Here is a 15027-nt window from a genome sequence, read left to right as displayed (position 1 = left end):
AAAAACATGTAATTTTGTACTTTATTTATCTTAAATTTATCTTGGCAGTAGCCAATGTTTAGCAGACAAAAGCATTTAAATTTTCTGTAAAATAAGTGATCAAGGGTACTTTACTTTTCATTTATGAATATTATTTTCAATCATTGTATTTTATAAAATTGTAAAACATAATAAAGAAATATTCATACCAAATATTTGAAGTTATGACATTATTATCAGCCAATAGGTATTTTAAACATATTTTTATTTATATATAAAATTCTATCAACCGTAACTTATAGCCTATAGCTATTAGCTATAGGAGTGCTTAAATTTTAACACAGTGGATAGCACTGTGTGTGCGTGGTGTGTGAATGTGAGCATAGGACTAATCATGAAAAGATAAATAATTCATAAATATGAACTCAAATTTTAAATGTGTGATAACTAAAATGTGGTTGTGTATGTCATGCACGCAAAAGCTTGACATAAAAAAAGATATTTTTCGGTTTTCGATCTGATCCAAGGTCTGTCTGAAGAGCCAATTTCGAAACTTTCTATGAATACATATTTTACATTTATTTTTTAATATACTCGAAAATAAATAACATTCGTTGGGTACTTGAAATCTTTACTCAATGTTTATTATTTTATAGTTTTCTGTACACTTAAATTTTTTCAAAACATATTCAAATATTCAATATAATCAATATCATTATTATCAATATTTTTGTCCGTATTTGTAATAATGTAATAATAATAATGTATATATAATATTAAGTATAAAATTGTGTTATTTAATTTAAATTTATGATGCTTGACTGCTAAAATTATCATGAATTTCAAATTTAATATTTCACTTTCGATTTACCTATACTGAAATTAGATTTATTTAAAATAATTTATATAGCAAAACAAAAAACGTTTGCCTGGTCATTTAGTAACTACCTAATAATATTTCAATAATTTTATACATTATTTGTTAGACATAGATATACTTTTTATATGTAGAGTTTAAGTTTTTTTAAATATGTTGGAACTAATAGGTATTTTGAGTCCTCGATTAGAATATTTTTTGATGATATATGTTGACTTATTTTTTTAATGGATCTAGCTTTTATATTGTATTGTCGGTTTAGATACAGATTTGCAATACCCACAATAACGGTTTTTTATTTTGATATTTTCTCATAATTCATTTACAACTTGCTACCAATAACCAGTAACAATAAGAAAAACTACTGGCCCCACAAATTTATTGTTACTAATATTAAATGATCACTAAAAATTAACTCAGATACTACAATAACTAGTACTGATTTCAAATTAACTAAGAATGCAACTACCTAATAATATTATTGTAAATTATGTATATTATTTTATAACTTATATATGTATCGAAAATATTTAAAAAAAACTTTATTATTTACTGTTGTAGTGTTGTCATCTTAGGAATATCTTGTTTTAAATTGTTTTATTCTGCATATTTTTGTATGCAGTACACAAATGGGTGCTCCAGTTTGATGTCTGAGAGGTATATTATACTACTAAAAAATTATATGAAATATTATGAATATAAGTATCATTTGACTAAACTTTTTGAAACAAACTTTAGGACACATATAGCTGGTAATAAAATATAATATTTCAAATGTATATATTTAGGTAATTTTCAGTGATCACCACTTATTTGACTCACTTAGGGTTCAAACTTTTTCAGTCCATTCACCGAATTATCCAATAAGGGGAAAAGGCACCAAAAAATATTTAGTATTCTTTTGACTTCAAAATATTTATTCAGATTTTAGTTATTATTTAATATTATTTATAATACTAAAAATAATTTATGGATATTTAATAAAAAATATTTGTTCAATAAAAATTAAAGTAGTAAAATATTACTTGTATAATCGTATGCTAGGTTGAACTAGGTAGGATACCTACCTGACGATTTTTGATAAAAATCCATCCAAATTTGAAATACAAATACCATATTGAAATATAAAGTCTAAATCTTGATATTCCTACTCAGAAAATTACTTAAAAGTTAAAATGTATACATATAATATATTATTATGTATATATTTTAGTTTTTAACATTTGAGATAATGACATATTTTATACGTAAAATTACTGTTTTAATATATTTTACTAAAACTATTTATTTCAATAATTATGGCCGGTAAAAACTTATAAAACTTGAATATTCTATGTGAGGTACCTCATAAAGTTTTCTTAGTAGAAAATAAAAAAAGTTAAGAGTAAACCTCCAGTACATTTTTATAAGCATGTGAGGTTAAAATTATTGTGAAAATTTGCAATTTCTTTGGTAGTTAATAGAAATTCATTAACCTTTTTTGTATTTATATAGCTTTTACACACCATCACACATCCATTACTGCAGTGACCCCTTTGCACACTGCAGTACCTTTAGCAGAGCAGTACTAACTTGCCCAAGCTTTTATTTTTTTAATTAAATATAATTTTTGATTTTTCTTATTTTATTTAATTTTTTTGATTTCTATAAATATACTTTTTGTTATCTATTGTGTTTTAGGTCGAGTCCTACCTTGTATAGTGGTTATACAACTTATGTGTAAAATATTATGAATTTGTCGCCCCTATCGTAATGTTTCGTTTCAGTCACCAAATGCATGTAGACCTAATGTTTAGCGATTCTAGAGGATACATGTCTATTTATGATACATCCATAGATAAAACTATTTGAACTATTTGAACTGTTTTCCACCAGGAGAAATTAGTTAAGTTTTATAATGCCTTTTCATGATCAATCGGGAAGGGTCATATTTTTCCAACCAGTTATATTATCACTGACCAGTGTATCTTTAATCGTACTTATAAGTTAGAACTCATCATAAACTACTCGTGAACAATTTTATTTTAAAATATTAAATTACATAGGTAGTACAGAGTATCCAGATAAGGAATTAAAAATGCAGTTGTCACTAAAAATTATTAATAATAATATGTATAATAATTTATTTATAAAATCTTTTTCTTTTTAACAACTTAATATTAAGTAAAACCAAACACTTTAATAGTTTTTGTTCTAGTCTTACGTTATATAGATAACTTGGTATAAATTCTTTTCAAACTGGCCATTATAATCATTGTTGGATTATGATATTTATATTACATTATGTACCTATATATATAATATATATATAATGATATTATACTTGTCATCGTTAAGTAGTTGTACCGGCATGTCGGAATCATCAGGTTGGTGCACTTTATTACTATCAATATCGTATAATTAAATATATTTGTATGTATTTAATATTTATATTCAATTGGTTTGAGTGGGTCACTATTGGTTTTGTTATTATTACCTATTTGTATAATACATTGAGCCCTCTGAGGTCAGTCAGTGTCCACCATTATTTTAAATTGTTATAATAAAACTTACGATCTATGAATACCTATTTTTTGTTTCTAATGCATTTATGCATGTGCCAGTGTGACAAGCTACTTTCATATTTTAAATGATATTAATTAATTTTAATTATAAACCTAATTTTGAAAATATAAAACCGCACGGAAAAAAAAAATTGGTTCAATCAAATGTAAATATAGTAATTTTAACTTAGTTTTATAGTTTATATACGACTAACTAAACTTTCTATTAAAGTAACTACCATTTATTAGTTGGTGACCAACCAACATTTATAGGCAAATTAACTAAAGTTATAGTAACAGCAAATACATTTATTGTGATGATATTGTGATTTATTAATTATATTTTACAGTCTATTGAATAACAATTTATAGTAAATTTAAATAAAATATATGTTTTTATGTTTGATCTATACTTTATCGTTATTCAAATTAAACGTTAAGTTGCCTTAAATATATTTATATTTATATCTCAATTATGCTTTATAATTGATCAAATTAAGTTTATAGTGAATGTAAATACATTTGAGATAGCGCCTGAACTATATTTTTTAGTCCATTTAATTAAATTTCAAGTAACTATAATTCAATTAGTCTTTATATTTCAACCGTATTTTGTAGTCCACCAAATTAAAATTTAAGTTATTTAAAAAAAATAAAAATAAAGATTTTACTATTTTTACCTATAATTTTCAGTAAATAAAATAATTTTTTGATGACTCTAAATATGTGGGAATTATTATTTTAACTATGTTTAAAATAAAATAATAGTAAGTGCAACAGTTGCTATATGTAGTTGTTTGATACCAAGGTCTACTTGTGGGGTTAGGTGGTTAACCCTCCCCTTTCACAGGTAGCACAAGTGTCTATGAATAACATAGAAAATACAATTTTTAAATACTGAAAAAAAATATTCCATATGTCAGATCATCTTGAAACACCCTGCATAATTACTGATTTTGGCTATCTGAAAGCAAGCATAATTTTATATTGCTATTTTTGTGGTGTAAGTCAATTTATGTTTTTGTTAGTTTGAACAAATCATACATTTGTTTTATTACTTCAACATATATATCAGTGTCCAGTTCTTATGTCTAAATCATAATAAAACATTGATTAAAAACAAAAATTATATTAAATAGATGTGTTTAAATTTTTAATAAAAACTTTGTCAATATAGGTACTTAATTTAATAACAAATTTTATCTTCTATGTCTATTTACTGAAATCAGTGAAATCTGATATGTTAATAGATCTTACAACATTTAGAATAAATACTGTCGAGCTACGTAATGAGTGTAGTGTATTATTTATATGTGTATTATCTGTATGTTATATGTGTATATGTGGGTCATTGTGTAGGTAATGTGTATATAATAATTAAACTAAAATTAAAAGAAATTATAACACAATTGTTGGTGAGTAATAAGTTGTTGTATAAATGTATAATAAACTGGACACGTAGAAATAAATATAATATAAAATTCACAACAGTATTAATAATAAAAATAAAGTATAATTCACGGTAGCTACTTGAGCTGCGTGAGTAGGTATACTGTAGGGGATAGCCCTTCTAGCTCAACAGAATCAAATATAATATAAAACAATTCGTGCAAATTAATCTGCGGTCCTTATGACCAAACAAATATAATATTTTGCAAATTTGCAGCAACAAACATAAATATACAAATAATATGCGCCCTTCTGGCACATCAGAATAATACAAAATATATAGCCCTTATGGTACAATGAAATTAAAACTATTTTAAAGAAATAATTGGGAAAACGAAGTATAATGGCGTATATGTAGACATTTGCGAAAAAATAACGGTTTATCATCGTTAATAATTATTTGGTATTTACATTGTACACATGTATGTATATTTTTTATAATCGCGTCTGAGTAGCTATACTTTTCTCAAGATTTAAGGACATACATATTATTTTAGTTTTTGTTCTACACTCATAAAGTTATTGTATCTGTTATAACAGAGTATGAAATATAACAATAAATAATAATATAAATATTAAATACTGTACGGCCCTTGTGGCACGATAGAATATTATATAATAATAAGTATATAATTATATATATAATATATAATAATTATTATTATTATTTGATGCTCGGTACAAACAACTTAGTAGTAATTTTTGACTTAATACGTTGAAAAATTCAGAAAAAAAAGTAGATTTTTTGGTACAATACTCTAAAGTCGTATCTCGTATTGATAACGGTTATCTCGTAAATTGTGTGGTATTATAGTAGTATTTTCGAATAGTTGAATTATCATTTGGTACAACTCTCTCATTTCGACTTATGATTCTATTATTTTTAAATATAAACGTATGAAAAATTAAAAATCACTCAAGTCAAGTTGCGATTTTATAGCCACTTACAATATACATTTTAATAAAAATCAATATATAATTTATTATTATTGATTGGTTAATACTATTTAATTGTTAAGGTAATTAATACAAATTAAAAACGCACTGTTAAACACTTAAATAGGTAATCAATCTGAATTTTCTGGACCAAAAAGTACATTTGATAATGTACACAACTTTTATTCAACTTCTTGAACTTCTTCTAGTAAGTATAATATTTAAGTTATTGTTTTCAAATAATTATTATATTATGAATCATTGTTCTGAAATGGTACTAATTATTATATACCAACCTATAGAAATAATAATTATTGTATTTATATTAAAATAGACTCAACTAACCCTACCGAAACCAATAAAGACATTTTTTCAAGTAAAGATTTGCCATTAGTTACTTATAATGATAGTAGAAACAAAGTACCGCCTTTGCAATCCTCTAGGAGAAAATGTTAGCAATTTAGAATTGTATGAATATCTAGAACCTGAATTTCAAATATTGCTAGAAAATAATTTTGAAGAAATTGAATATTATAATATTGATAATTATATCAATGAATCAGTTGACAAACAATAATTCATGAAATAGTGGAAATAGTGGTATTACAAGTAAAAAAAAAATTACAATGGGCCTTTAGCAATATCGAAAGAAAAAAAAGAAAAATTTACTAGATCTGCTACCTCCAATTCCACCAATATTACATCAACTCTATCGTGAATTTAAAACAACAAATGAGACTCAAAATAATGACCCAGATCTTGATGAAGATAGTATTGATGGAGAATAAATAAAATATTAATAGATATTGCTAATAAGTAATTACTAAAGTGTAATTTTAAGACTGAGATTATTTTGTATTTAGTTAGTTTTATTAAAATTGATTTTTTCATAATTTTATAAATATAGCTCTGGTGATTTTTATTTTATAATTTTGATGTAGTTCTTGTTATTAAACATAAAAAACCGTGTTATTCATATTAAGTTATCTATTAATTGAAGCATTAATTTATTTTATTTTGTGTTATTGAAAATATGATGTTCATTTTATTATAATTTGTATTTGTTGACATATTATTATTTTTTGCTAAAAGTAAAAGCATTTTTTTTCTTGAAATATGTATACAGTGATATTTTTCTTATAATAGTATGTGTATATATTTTTATTTTTTTAACAATGTGGGTCGGTGCCATTACAATATTTTAGTTAAGTTGTTAATAAATTTGTTATACCAAGTAATAACACCAATCGGTAATATTGTGGTCTTAAATAAGTATTAAATCATGGTAGTAGTCAGATATTATTGTCTTAAAATTAAGACTCTTAAGTCATAAAAAAAACCTTAAATTTTAAGTAAATTGCATTGAATACCATATAGATACATAATAAGTCACACAAGTATCATATCTAACCACATAAAGTAACTCATTATTTCACTCATGATTTTACAACATTTTTCAAACTTTAAATTGCTTCTCCTGAAAACTAGATATTTTTGACTTATGTTGTTTGTACCGAGCATCAAATATATAACCCTTTTGACTTAATAGAATATAATAATAAGTAAAACAAATATAATAAAAATAATAATAATAATATAAAATAAATAACTCACAGGTTGTCGGTGCACTGCTGGCCAGCCGCTGCCTAGCTAAATAAATTTACATAAAAATAAAAACACGTGAAATGGTGTTAACACACAAATGTAATAAATTGGCGACGTGCCGACACAAAGGTATAATAATTTAATTTGTATAACAATATAATAAGTAGGCCCTTCTGGCGCTAATGATTAGAATAAAAAATAAAATTTGCACTATTTTGAGAGGGAATAGGTATAATATATAATAATATTTTGGCACACGCCGTGTTAACTCGACTACGCGTGTGTGTGTGTGCAGAGGCGGATTTAGCGTCAGGCAAAGTAGGCAGCTGCCTAGGGCGGCAATTTTAGGCCAATATTTTATTGAAAATATACTCTAGGTTTTTTTTTGATTTTCTTATGTACGGTGATTACTTTGAAGGATGGAAAATGAAAATGTTTAATATTTGTATAACATAATATTCTTGTTAATATAATTTCTTCATTATTTTATAATACTAATACATAACAATAAACGTCCAAGTAAATAATCGAACGACTGCCGGAACGTATATTATCTATTATCTAAATACTAACCATAGATTACATACAGTGAAAACTCTCTATAACGAATCTGAAGGGACCATGTGATTTCTTTCGTTATTGAGAGTTTTTGTAATAGAGAGTAATTAATAGGTTTTAAATCAAACCAACCATTATAAGTTAACTTAATGTTATTTACGTAAAATAGAGTTTTTCGTTATAACGAGTTTCGTTATAAAGAGTTTTCACTGTATTTCGTTATTTTGTTTTTTTACTTAGTCGCAATGGGGCGGCAATTGTGTAAATCCGTCTGTGTGTGTGTGTGTGTGTGTGTGTGTGTGTGTGTGTGTGTGTGTGTGTGTGTGTGTGTGTGTGACCAGTTATCCTCATTGTCCGATATTAATTAATCAAAATATAATATTTGCGTCGTAAATACGATGCGGCCGCAACATTCACCCCCGTTGATAATCATCACATTCAACTGGCGTATCCTCAGACACCGGTAAGCGACATAACATAACTACAGGTTTCCTTATTTAAATTCCGCTTGATGTACGAAGTGTTACTACACAACTACGCGTATGATCTCGTCTTTCCCTGGATGCACAGCCGTTATTCTGCATAATTTACATTTGCTGGGCGAAATTCAGTCCTTCTTCTACATCTCCAACACGCATCAGAACACGCACATGTTCGGTTCTGGCAGCAATAGTAAGGGTCCATCAATTAACAAATGACCAGGAGTTAGAACTTCTTTCTGTAATGTGTTGAGCTCTTCCAAATTGAGACAGCTATCCTTTAATATGTGATTTAAGTGGTGCTTTCTGCTTTTTACAGCGCTCTCCCAAAGTTCCCCAAAATGTGGGGTTGATGGCGGGTTGAACTTCCACTCGATTCTTTCACATGTCAACTGTGAATCACAATTCTGAATATATGAGGTAAGTTCCTTTTGCGCACCTACAAAGTTGAAGTTGGTTCCATTGTTGCTGTAGATTGTTGAACACTTCCCGCATCGGGAAATAAATCGACGTAGAGTGGCTATAAAGGCTCCATTTGTTAAACCAACTACAGCTTCTAATCACCCTTGTGGAAAAACATATAAAAACTGCAACTCATGCCTTTACACCAGTGATGCGTTGAACTCCACTGCAAACAACCAGTGGACCTGTAAAATCAACTCCACTCACGGTAAACGGCCTAGAAAGCTGTACCCATGCCTTCGGTAGCGCTGCCATAAAGGAGGCGTAAATGTTGGTCTTGCCAGGATGCACGTAACGCATTTTTTTTTTCACAGAGCGAGCCATGACTCTTCCCCTCAAGAACCAATACCACTCCCGTACACTCGCTAATAGTTGTTGTGGGCCACAACGCAAAAGCCTCTTGTGCACGTCTTCAAAAATTAATCTAGTTATTTTATGATTGGATGACAAAATTATCGGGTGCTGTTGTTCTTCAGCTATTTCGGCGTTATTCGATCTGCCTCCTACTAAGATCAAATTGTCGTCCCTAAGTAATGGATACAAACACTTCAGCTTGCTGCCTTTCGATACTTCTTTTCCTGTTTTTAATGCATGTAGCTCTTCATTAAAATTGTACAACTGTGCTCGCTTTACTAATCCGTTTTCAGCCTCTCTTAAATCGGCCACATTAAGATACTTTGGTAGGGTGCCGGCGTTTCTCGTATTCTTGAACTTGATGAACTTTAATGACCAGGTGGCTGCTTAGACTAGTCAATGCCAGGTTGAGAAGTAGTTCGTTGGGACTCTTGTGGGCTCTAATGCGATTAGCGCTAGACGAATAGGCTTTTTTCTAGTAGAAACTCTTCCTTTGGTAGTAACATGAATGTACTTAACCAATTATCTGATTTCTCTGACAGCCACCGCAACCGCGGGCCTTCCCACCACTGTCTATGACATTTCAATTCATTTGGAGTCAACCTTCTTGACAGAGCATCTGCTGGATTTTCGTCTGTCTTAACGTGCATCCACTGCTTAGGAACTGTAATCTCGAAAATTTGCTCAACACGATTCGCTACATAAGTTTTTAATCTACATGATTCGCTATTGAGCCATCCGATGACAACCATAGAGTCTGCCCATAAGTAGATGTTACCTTTTTCCAACTCTCATGCTTCAGCTGTTTTCTTGGCCAATTGAGCAAGGGTGAGTGCTCCACATAACTCTAACCGTGGTATCGTTGATCCTTTCAATGGCGTGACCCGTGTTTTTGCGCATATCAACCTGACTGTCCAGTTACCCTCCTTGCTTTGCACGTAAATGGCAGTTCTATAGGCCTCTTCGGAAGCATCGCAAAACCTGCTCTCAGAGCTAAAACTCGGAATACATTTTCTCGGAATAGGGATACAGCTAAGCTGATCAAGCCCTTTATAGAAAGCCTCCCATCTTCTGCATCTAAAAGTTTGTCCAAATGGATTTTCATCTGCCACAATTTTTGCAAAAATATTTTTCCTCGCACTAATTCAGGAGCTAAAACCCCCAGTGGATCGAATATCTTGTTGAGATCGGATAGCAACATATTTTTTGTTGCCTTAACTCTTAAAGCGTCGTTTCGACTGTGAATTGGAATTCATCTCGTACCAGCTAAGCCCCAAGGACTAAACTATATCGTTTGAATTAATTTTTAATGCAAATAGTGAGTCAGTGTTTGAGTTCCCAATATACTTCAGAACATCACGAGAATTTGAGCACCATTTCCGCAAAGGTAGTTTCGCTGAATCAAGAATCATATTGATTTGCTGCTGTATTTGACAACATTCTTCAGTTACATCGGCACCAGTCATCCAATCTTCCATATAAAAGTCACGGCGTATTATTTTAGACGACTTTGGATGACTCTCTCTTGCTCCTTCCACCAACAATATTAGACAATTGGTGGCCATAAAAGATGCTGCCGTCGTGCCATAGGTTACGGGGTGAGGCGATAGGTTTGAAGTGCTTCATCTGGTTGAGATTGCCACATTAATCTCTAAAAATCTTGATCTTCTGGATCCACCTTTATTTGTCTAAACATTTTTTCGATATCTGCTGTTATAACAAATTGATATCTGTGAAACCTTGTCAAAATTGAAAATAGATGATCCTCTTGCACTGTCGGCCCACACATAAGAACATCATTCAGTGATACATTCGAAGAACTCTTAGCTGAAGCGTCGAATACAACTCGCAGTTTTGTTGTGAGCCTCAAAAATTTAATTACTGGGTGGCGAGGAAGATAGAATAAAAATTCTGGTTGATCTACCTTTTCGCACACTCTATCCGTGTGACCTGCGTTCTCAGATATTCTTCCATAAAATTGGTATATTGAATCTTCAGCTCTTCGTTCTTTTGAAGCCTTCGCTTAATGCTCAGGAATCTAGTAGTAGCCATTTCTAGTGTGCTTCAAAGCTTACGTTTTTCAGGTTTATATGGCAGCCGTAACACAAACTGGGCCGTCTCATCTCGTCTCGAGGTTTCTTCAAAATGACTCAAAGTTCTATGTTCTTCAATACATCTCTTGTTGGACTTAGATGGTGTTTGGTATGCTTCAAGCTCTTCATTACGCAAGATTCTGAAGCTGCTCTCACATGCTTGTCCAATAGAACGTTTAGCCAAGAGTGAGATAGTAGCCATTTCTTTTGTCACTACCCAACCAAACTTTGAATATTGCAAACATACACCTATTGTTGGTAATCGAACTCTCGCTGGCTCAAACAAATCAAAGAATACTCCACCACCGATGAGTAGGCCTACCTTGCCCGAGACGTCAAAGAGAGGATCAGCCAGTTGTGACATCAGATCTTAAGGTATATCCCATTCGCCTTTTGGTTTTGGACAACTAGGTAAGCCATCAACCACTATTGGCAATACATGACAAACCAAATCTACTTCAAACTCTTTTACACGAGACCTTACCTTAACAGACATACAAGAGACAGACTGTATTAGGTCTGCTCCAATTCTTAAACTAATAATATATATGTACACAAAATGTATTAATAAATGTGCTTTAAAATTCTACAGAATTTAGTACCTATACAATATTATAATAATTTCTTCAAAATGTAAATTTTGAATATATTAGAATTAAAATTTACTTTTAAATTAAATAATAATTTATAGATTTCCTGATATTAATTATATTAAATATATTTCGTCGTGATGTCAGCATGATAAAACATATAATTCCATAAGCTTCAAATTAATATATACATAAACAACATTATTTAGGCTCTGGGGGGGATATATCCCCCTCACCCCCACCCCCTTAATTACGCCCCTGGTACCTAGTGTATTTATATGTGTATTATCTGTATGTTATGTGTGTATAATGTATATATGTGGGTATGTAATGTGTATACAATAATTAGACTAAAATTAAAAGAAATAATAACACAATTGTTGGTGAATAATAAGTTGTTGTATAATAAACTGGCCACGTAGAAATAAATATAATATAAAATTCACAACAGTATTAATAATAAAAATAAAGTATAATTCACGGTAGCTACTTGAGCTGCGTGAGTAGGTATACTGTAGGGGGTAGCCCGTCTAGCTCAACAGAATCAATCAATCAAATATAATATAAAACAATTCGTGCAAATTAATCTGCGGTCCTTATGACCAAACAAATATAATATTTTGCAAATTTGCAGCAACAAACATAAATATACAAATAATATGCGCCCTTCTGGCACATCAGAATAATACAAAATATATAGCCCTTATGGTACAATGGAATATAACAATAAATAATAATATAAATTATGTACGGCCCTTGTGGCACGATAGAATATTATATAATAATAAGTATATATAACCCTTTTGACTTAATAGAATATAATAATAAGTAAAACAAATATAATAAAAATAATAATAATAATATGAAATAAATAACTCACAGGTTTTCGGTGCACTGCTAGCCAGCCGCTACCTAGCTAAATAATTTTACATAAAAATAAAAACACGTGAAATGGTGTTAACACACAATTAATGTAATAAAATTGGCGTTTCGCGCCGCACAAAGGTATAATAATTTAATTTGTATAACAATATAATAAGTAGGCCCTTCTGGCGCTAATGGTTATAATAAAAAACAAAATTTGCACTATTTTGAGAGGGAATAGGTATAATATATAATAATATTTTGGCACACGCCGTGTTAACGCGACTACGTACGATGCGAGACAAAAAAATCGCGGCGGCCGTGTTAAATAATATTCACGTAGCCGGTGTGACAATTCTTTTAAAATAAAATAATTATACTATAAAAATAACTATAACGGTTAGGTTCACTAACACTGGTTCCAAAACTGGGGGGAATTATTTTCCGTCTAAATATCTCATTTTATCAAAATTCAAACTTAAAAAATCTATTGAAAAAAAAATGTTTATAAGTACATAATTTTAAAAGTTTTTGGTTACAGTATGAAATGTCCTAAGAAACCTTGTTGTGATGAGAAACATTGTAATGATGAGTTTGTGGTTGAAGAACTAGTCGAGATTAATTTGATACCAAAAAAGTGATTGAAAAGATCTTAACACCAAGTTTAGCATGGGTAGGCAAAGTCACTTCTTATTCGGCGTTATTGGGGGCAACTTAAAACACGAAAAATTGTAATCGAATGGGAATTTATTTTACGAGTAGGTACCTACAATTGGAAAAACTGCTTACTGTCTTGTAACACCTGACTTATATAATAATAACAGAAACTGGTTTATATAAAACTAAAAATTTTTCTAAACGTAAAGATATTATATTTATTGATTGCAAAAAATTTGTTGCGATGGCCGGGAATCGAACCCGGATCAACTGCTTGGAAGGCAACTATGCTGACCATTACACCACCATCGCACATGATACATTGGGAGTGATAGGTATTTTATTTATGTAGAGTATCTAATATTAATATCTAACATCATTTTACAATATTCTGGATAGGTTAACCGATTTTTTATAACTCATTAAGACAGTATAAATATGAATTGTGTGAAAATGTAAATTAAGTTAATAAATAAAAGTTATTTTTATTATCGGTAACAGTTACATCAGTTATTTTGAAAAACAACAAGTAACTTAACATTGTTTAGAATCAGTTACTTTTTTACAGTTTATTTTTTTATTAGCTAATATAATAGTTGTTAATTTTGTATACAAACATGAATAAAATATTGGATATATCGATTGTATTTTTATTTTATCTATAATAACTTATAATAATGTTCTATTTAATATCAATTAGCTTTAGGCCATATAGGTATGTTATTTTCTGTGAATATAATTTGCATTGTGCAATAACATAAATTATTATTATAAAATTATTGTTTATTAGTTTATTACTTATTATATTTTAAAGTTATTCTTAATTTACTCATTTCAAATATTTTGCATTAATGAATTAATGCAATAAATTTTTTATGCACCCAGGTACTGCCTACCTGTTTTTATTCGATTTTGATTACTAATGGTGTCTAAAAATGTTTGAATCACATCAACAGTACAATTAGCAAGTGGCTATTTAATATAATAATATGATTTATAATTAATAATATTTAATATATATTCCCAGTTGCCAAAATTGAAAAAAATAATGTTCAAAAAAGGTTAAGTTTTAAACTCATAAGGTTTAATATTTATTAAATTAATAAATTTAAAAAAAAAAGTTTAATATCATGAAAAAAATAACTAAACATCATGATAAAATGAATAAGTTACTGCATATAGAAGGAAAAAACATTCAACTTATCAAGTTAAAAGTTATTAACTATTTAACACATTGTCTATCACTCCATGCTATAACAGTCATTATACAGTTTTGCAAAAATAGAAACTTTATTTTAACTTTTTAATTTTTAATGTCTATACTTGTATTTTTACATAGGTTTAATAGATTAAAGGAAACGTATGTATTACTGAACAATGTTGAATTGAATACTGTACACATTGTAGTATTGTACACACTGTATCCAACCAACCAGATATTGTAATTAGTTTTAAATAAGAAATGTCCCAATCATAAGAAATTTTAAATATAAATTGTCTTTTATTATTTAGTTATGGGCCCCAGTAGATATTAAAAATATTAAATATTCCCCGGCATTAATTATTTTAAGGCTCATTATT

General features: G+C 29.1%; 2 protein-coding genes and 1 non-coding gene across 3 annotated transcripts; all 3 read right to left on the bottom strand.

The window, feature by feature from the left end:
- Positions 1-8584: 8584 nt before the first annotated feature.
- Positions 8585-9994, bottom strand: LOC149060635 (uncharacterized). Its single transcript, XM_089229889.1, has 3 exons — positions 9757-9994; positions 9027-9625; positions 8585-8818 (listed from the first exon to the last, which is right to left on the bottom strand). The coding sequence occupies exons 1-3, from the start codon at positions 9992-9994 to the stop codon at positions 8585-8587; spliced, it is 1071 nt and encodes a 356-aa protein (XP_089086015.1).
- An 899-nt stretch (positions 9995-10893) lies between these two features.
- Positions 10894-11699, bottom strand: LOC107166757 (uncharacterized). Its single transcript, XM_015515549.2, has 2 exons — positions 11318-11699; positions 10894-11264 (listed from the first exon to the last, which is right to left on the bottom strand). The coding sequence occupies exons 1-2, from the start codon at positions 11697-11699 to the stop codon at positions 10894-10896; spliced, it is 753 nt and encodes a 250-aa protein (XP_015371035.2).
- Positions 11700-13686: 1987 nt separating this feature from the next.
- Positions 13687-13758, bottom strand: TRNAG-UCC (transfer RNA glycine (anticodon UCC)). The gene has a single exon. It is a non-coding gene; the product is annotated as a tRNA-Gly (tRNA).
- Positions 13759-15027: the final 1269 nt, after the last annotated feature.

The sequence above is a fragment of the Diuraphis noxia genome, unplaced genomic scaffold (genome assembly GCF_037042655.1).
Source record: "Diuraphis noxia isolate RWA-SAM2 unplaced genomic scaffold, SU_Dnox_SAM2 contig0001, whole genome shotgun sequence".
NCBI classification, from domain to species: Eukaryota; Metazoa; Arthropoda; class Insecta; order Hemiptera; family Aphididae; genus Diuraphis; species Diuraphis noxia.
Note: the sequence above shows the minus strand (reverse complement) of the source record. Positions and strands in the feature narration are given on the sequence as shown.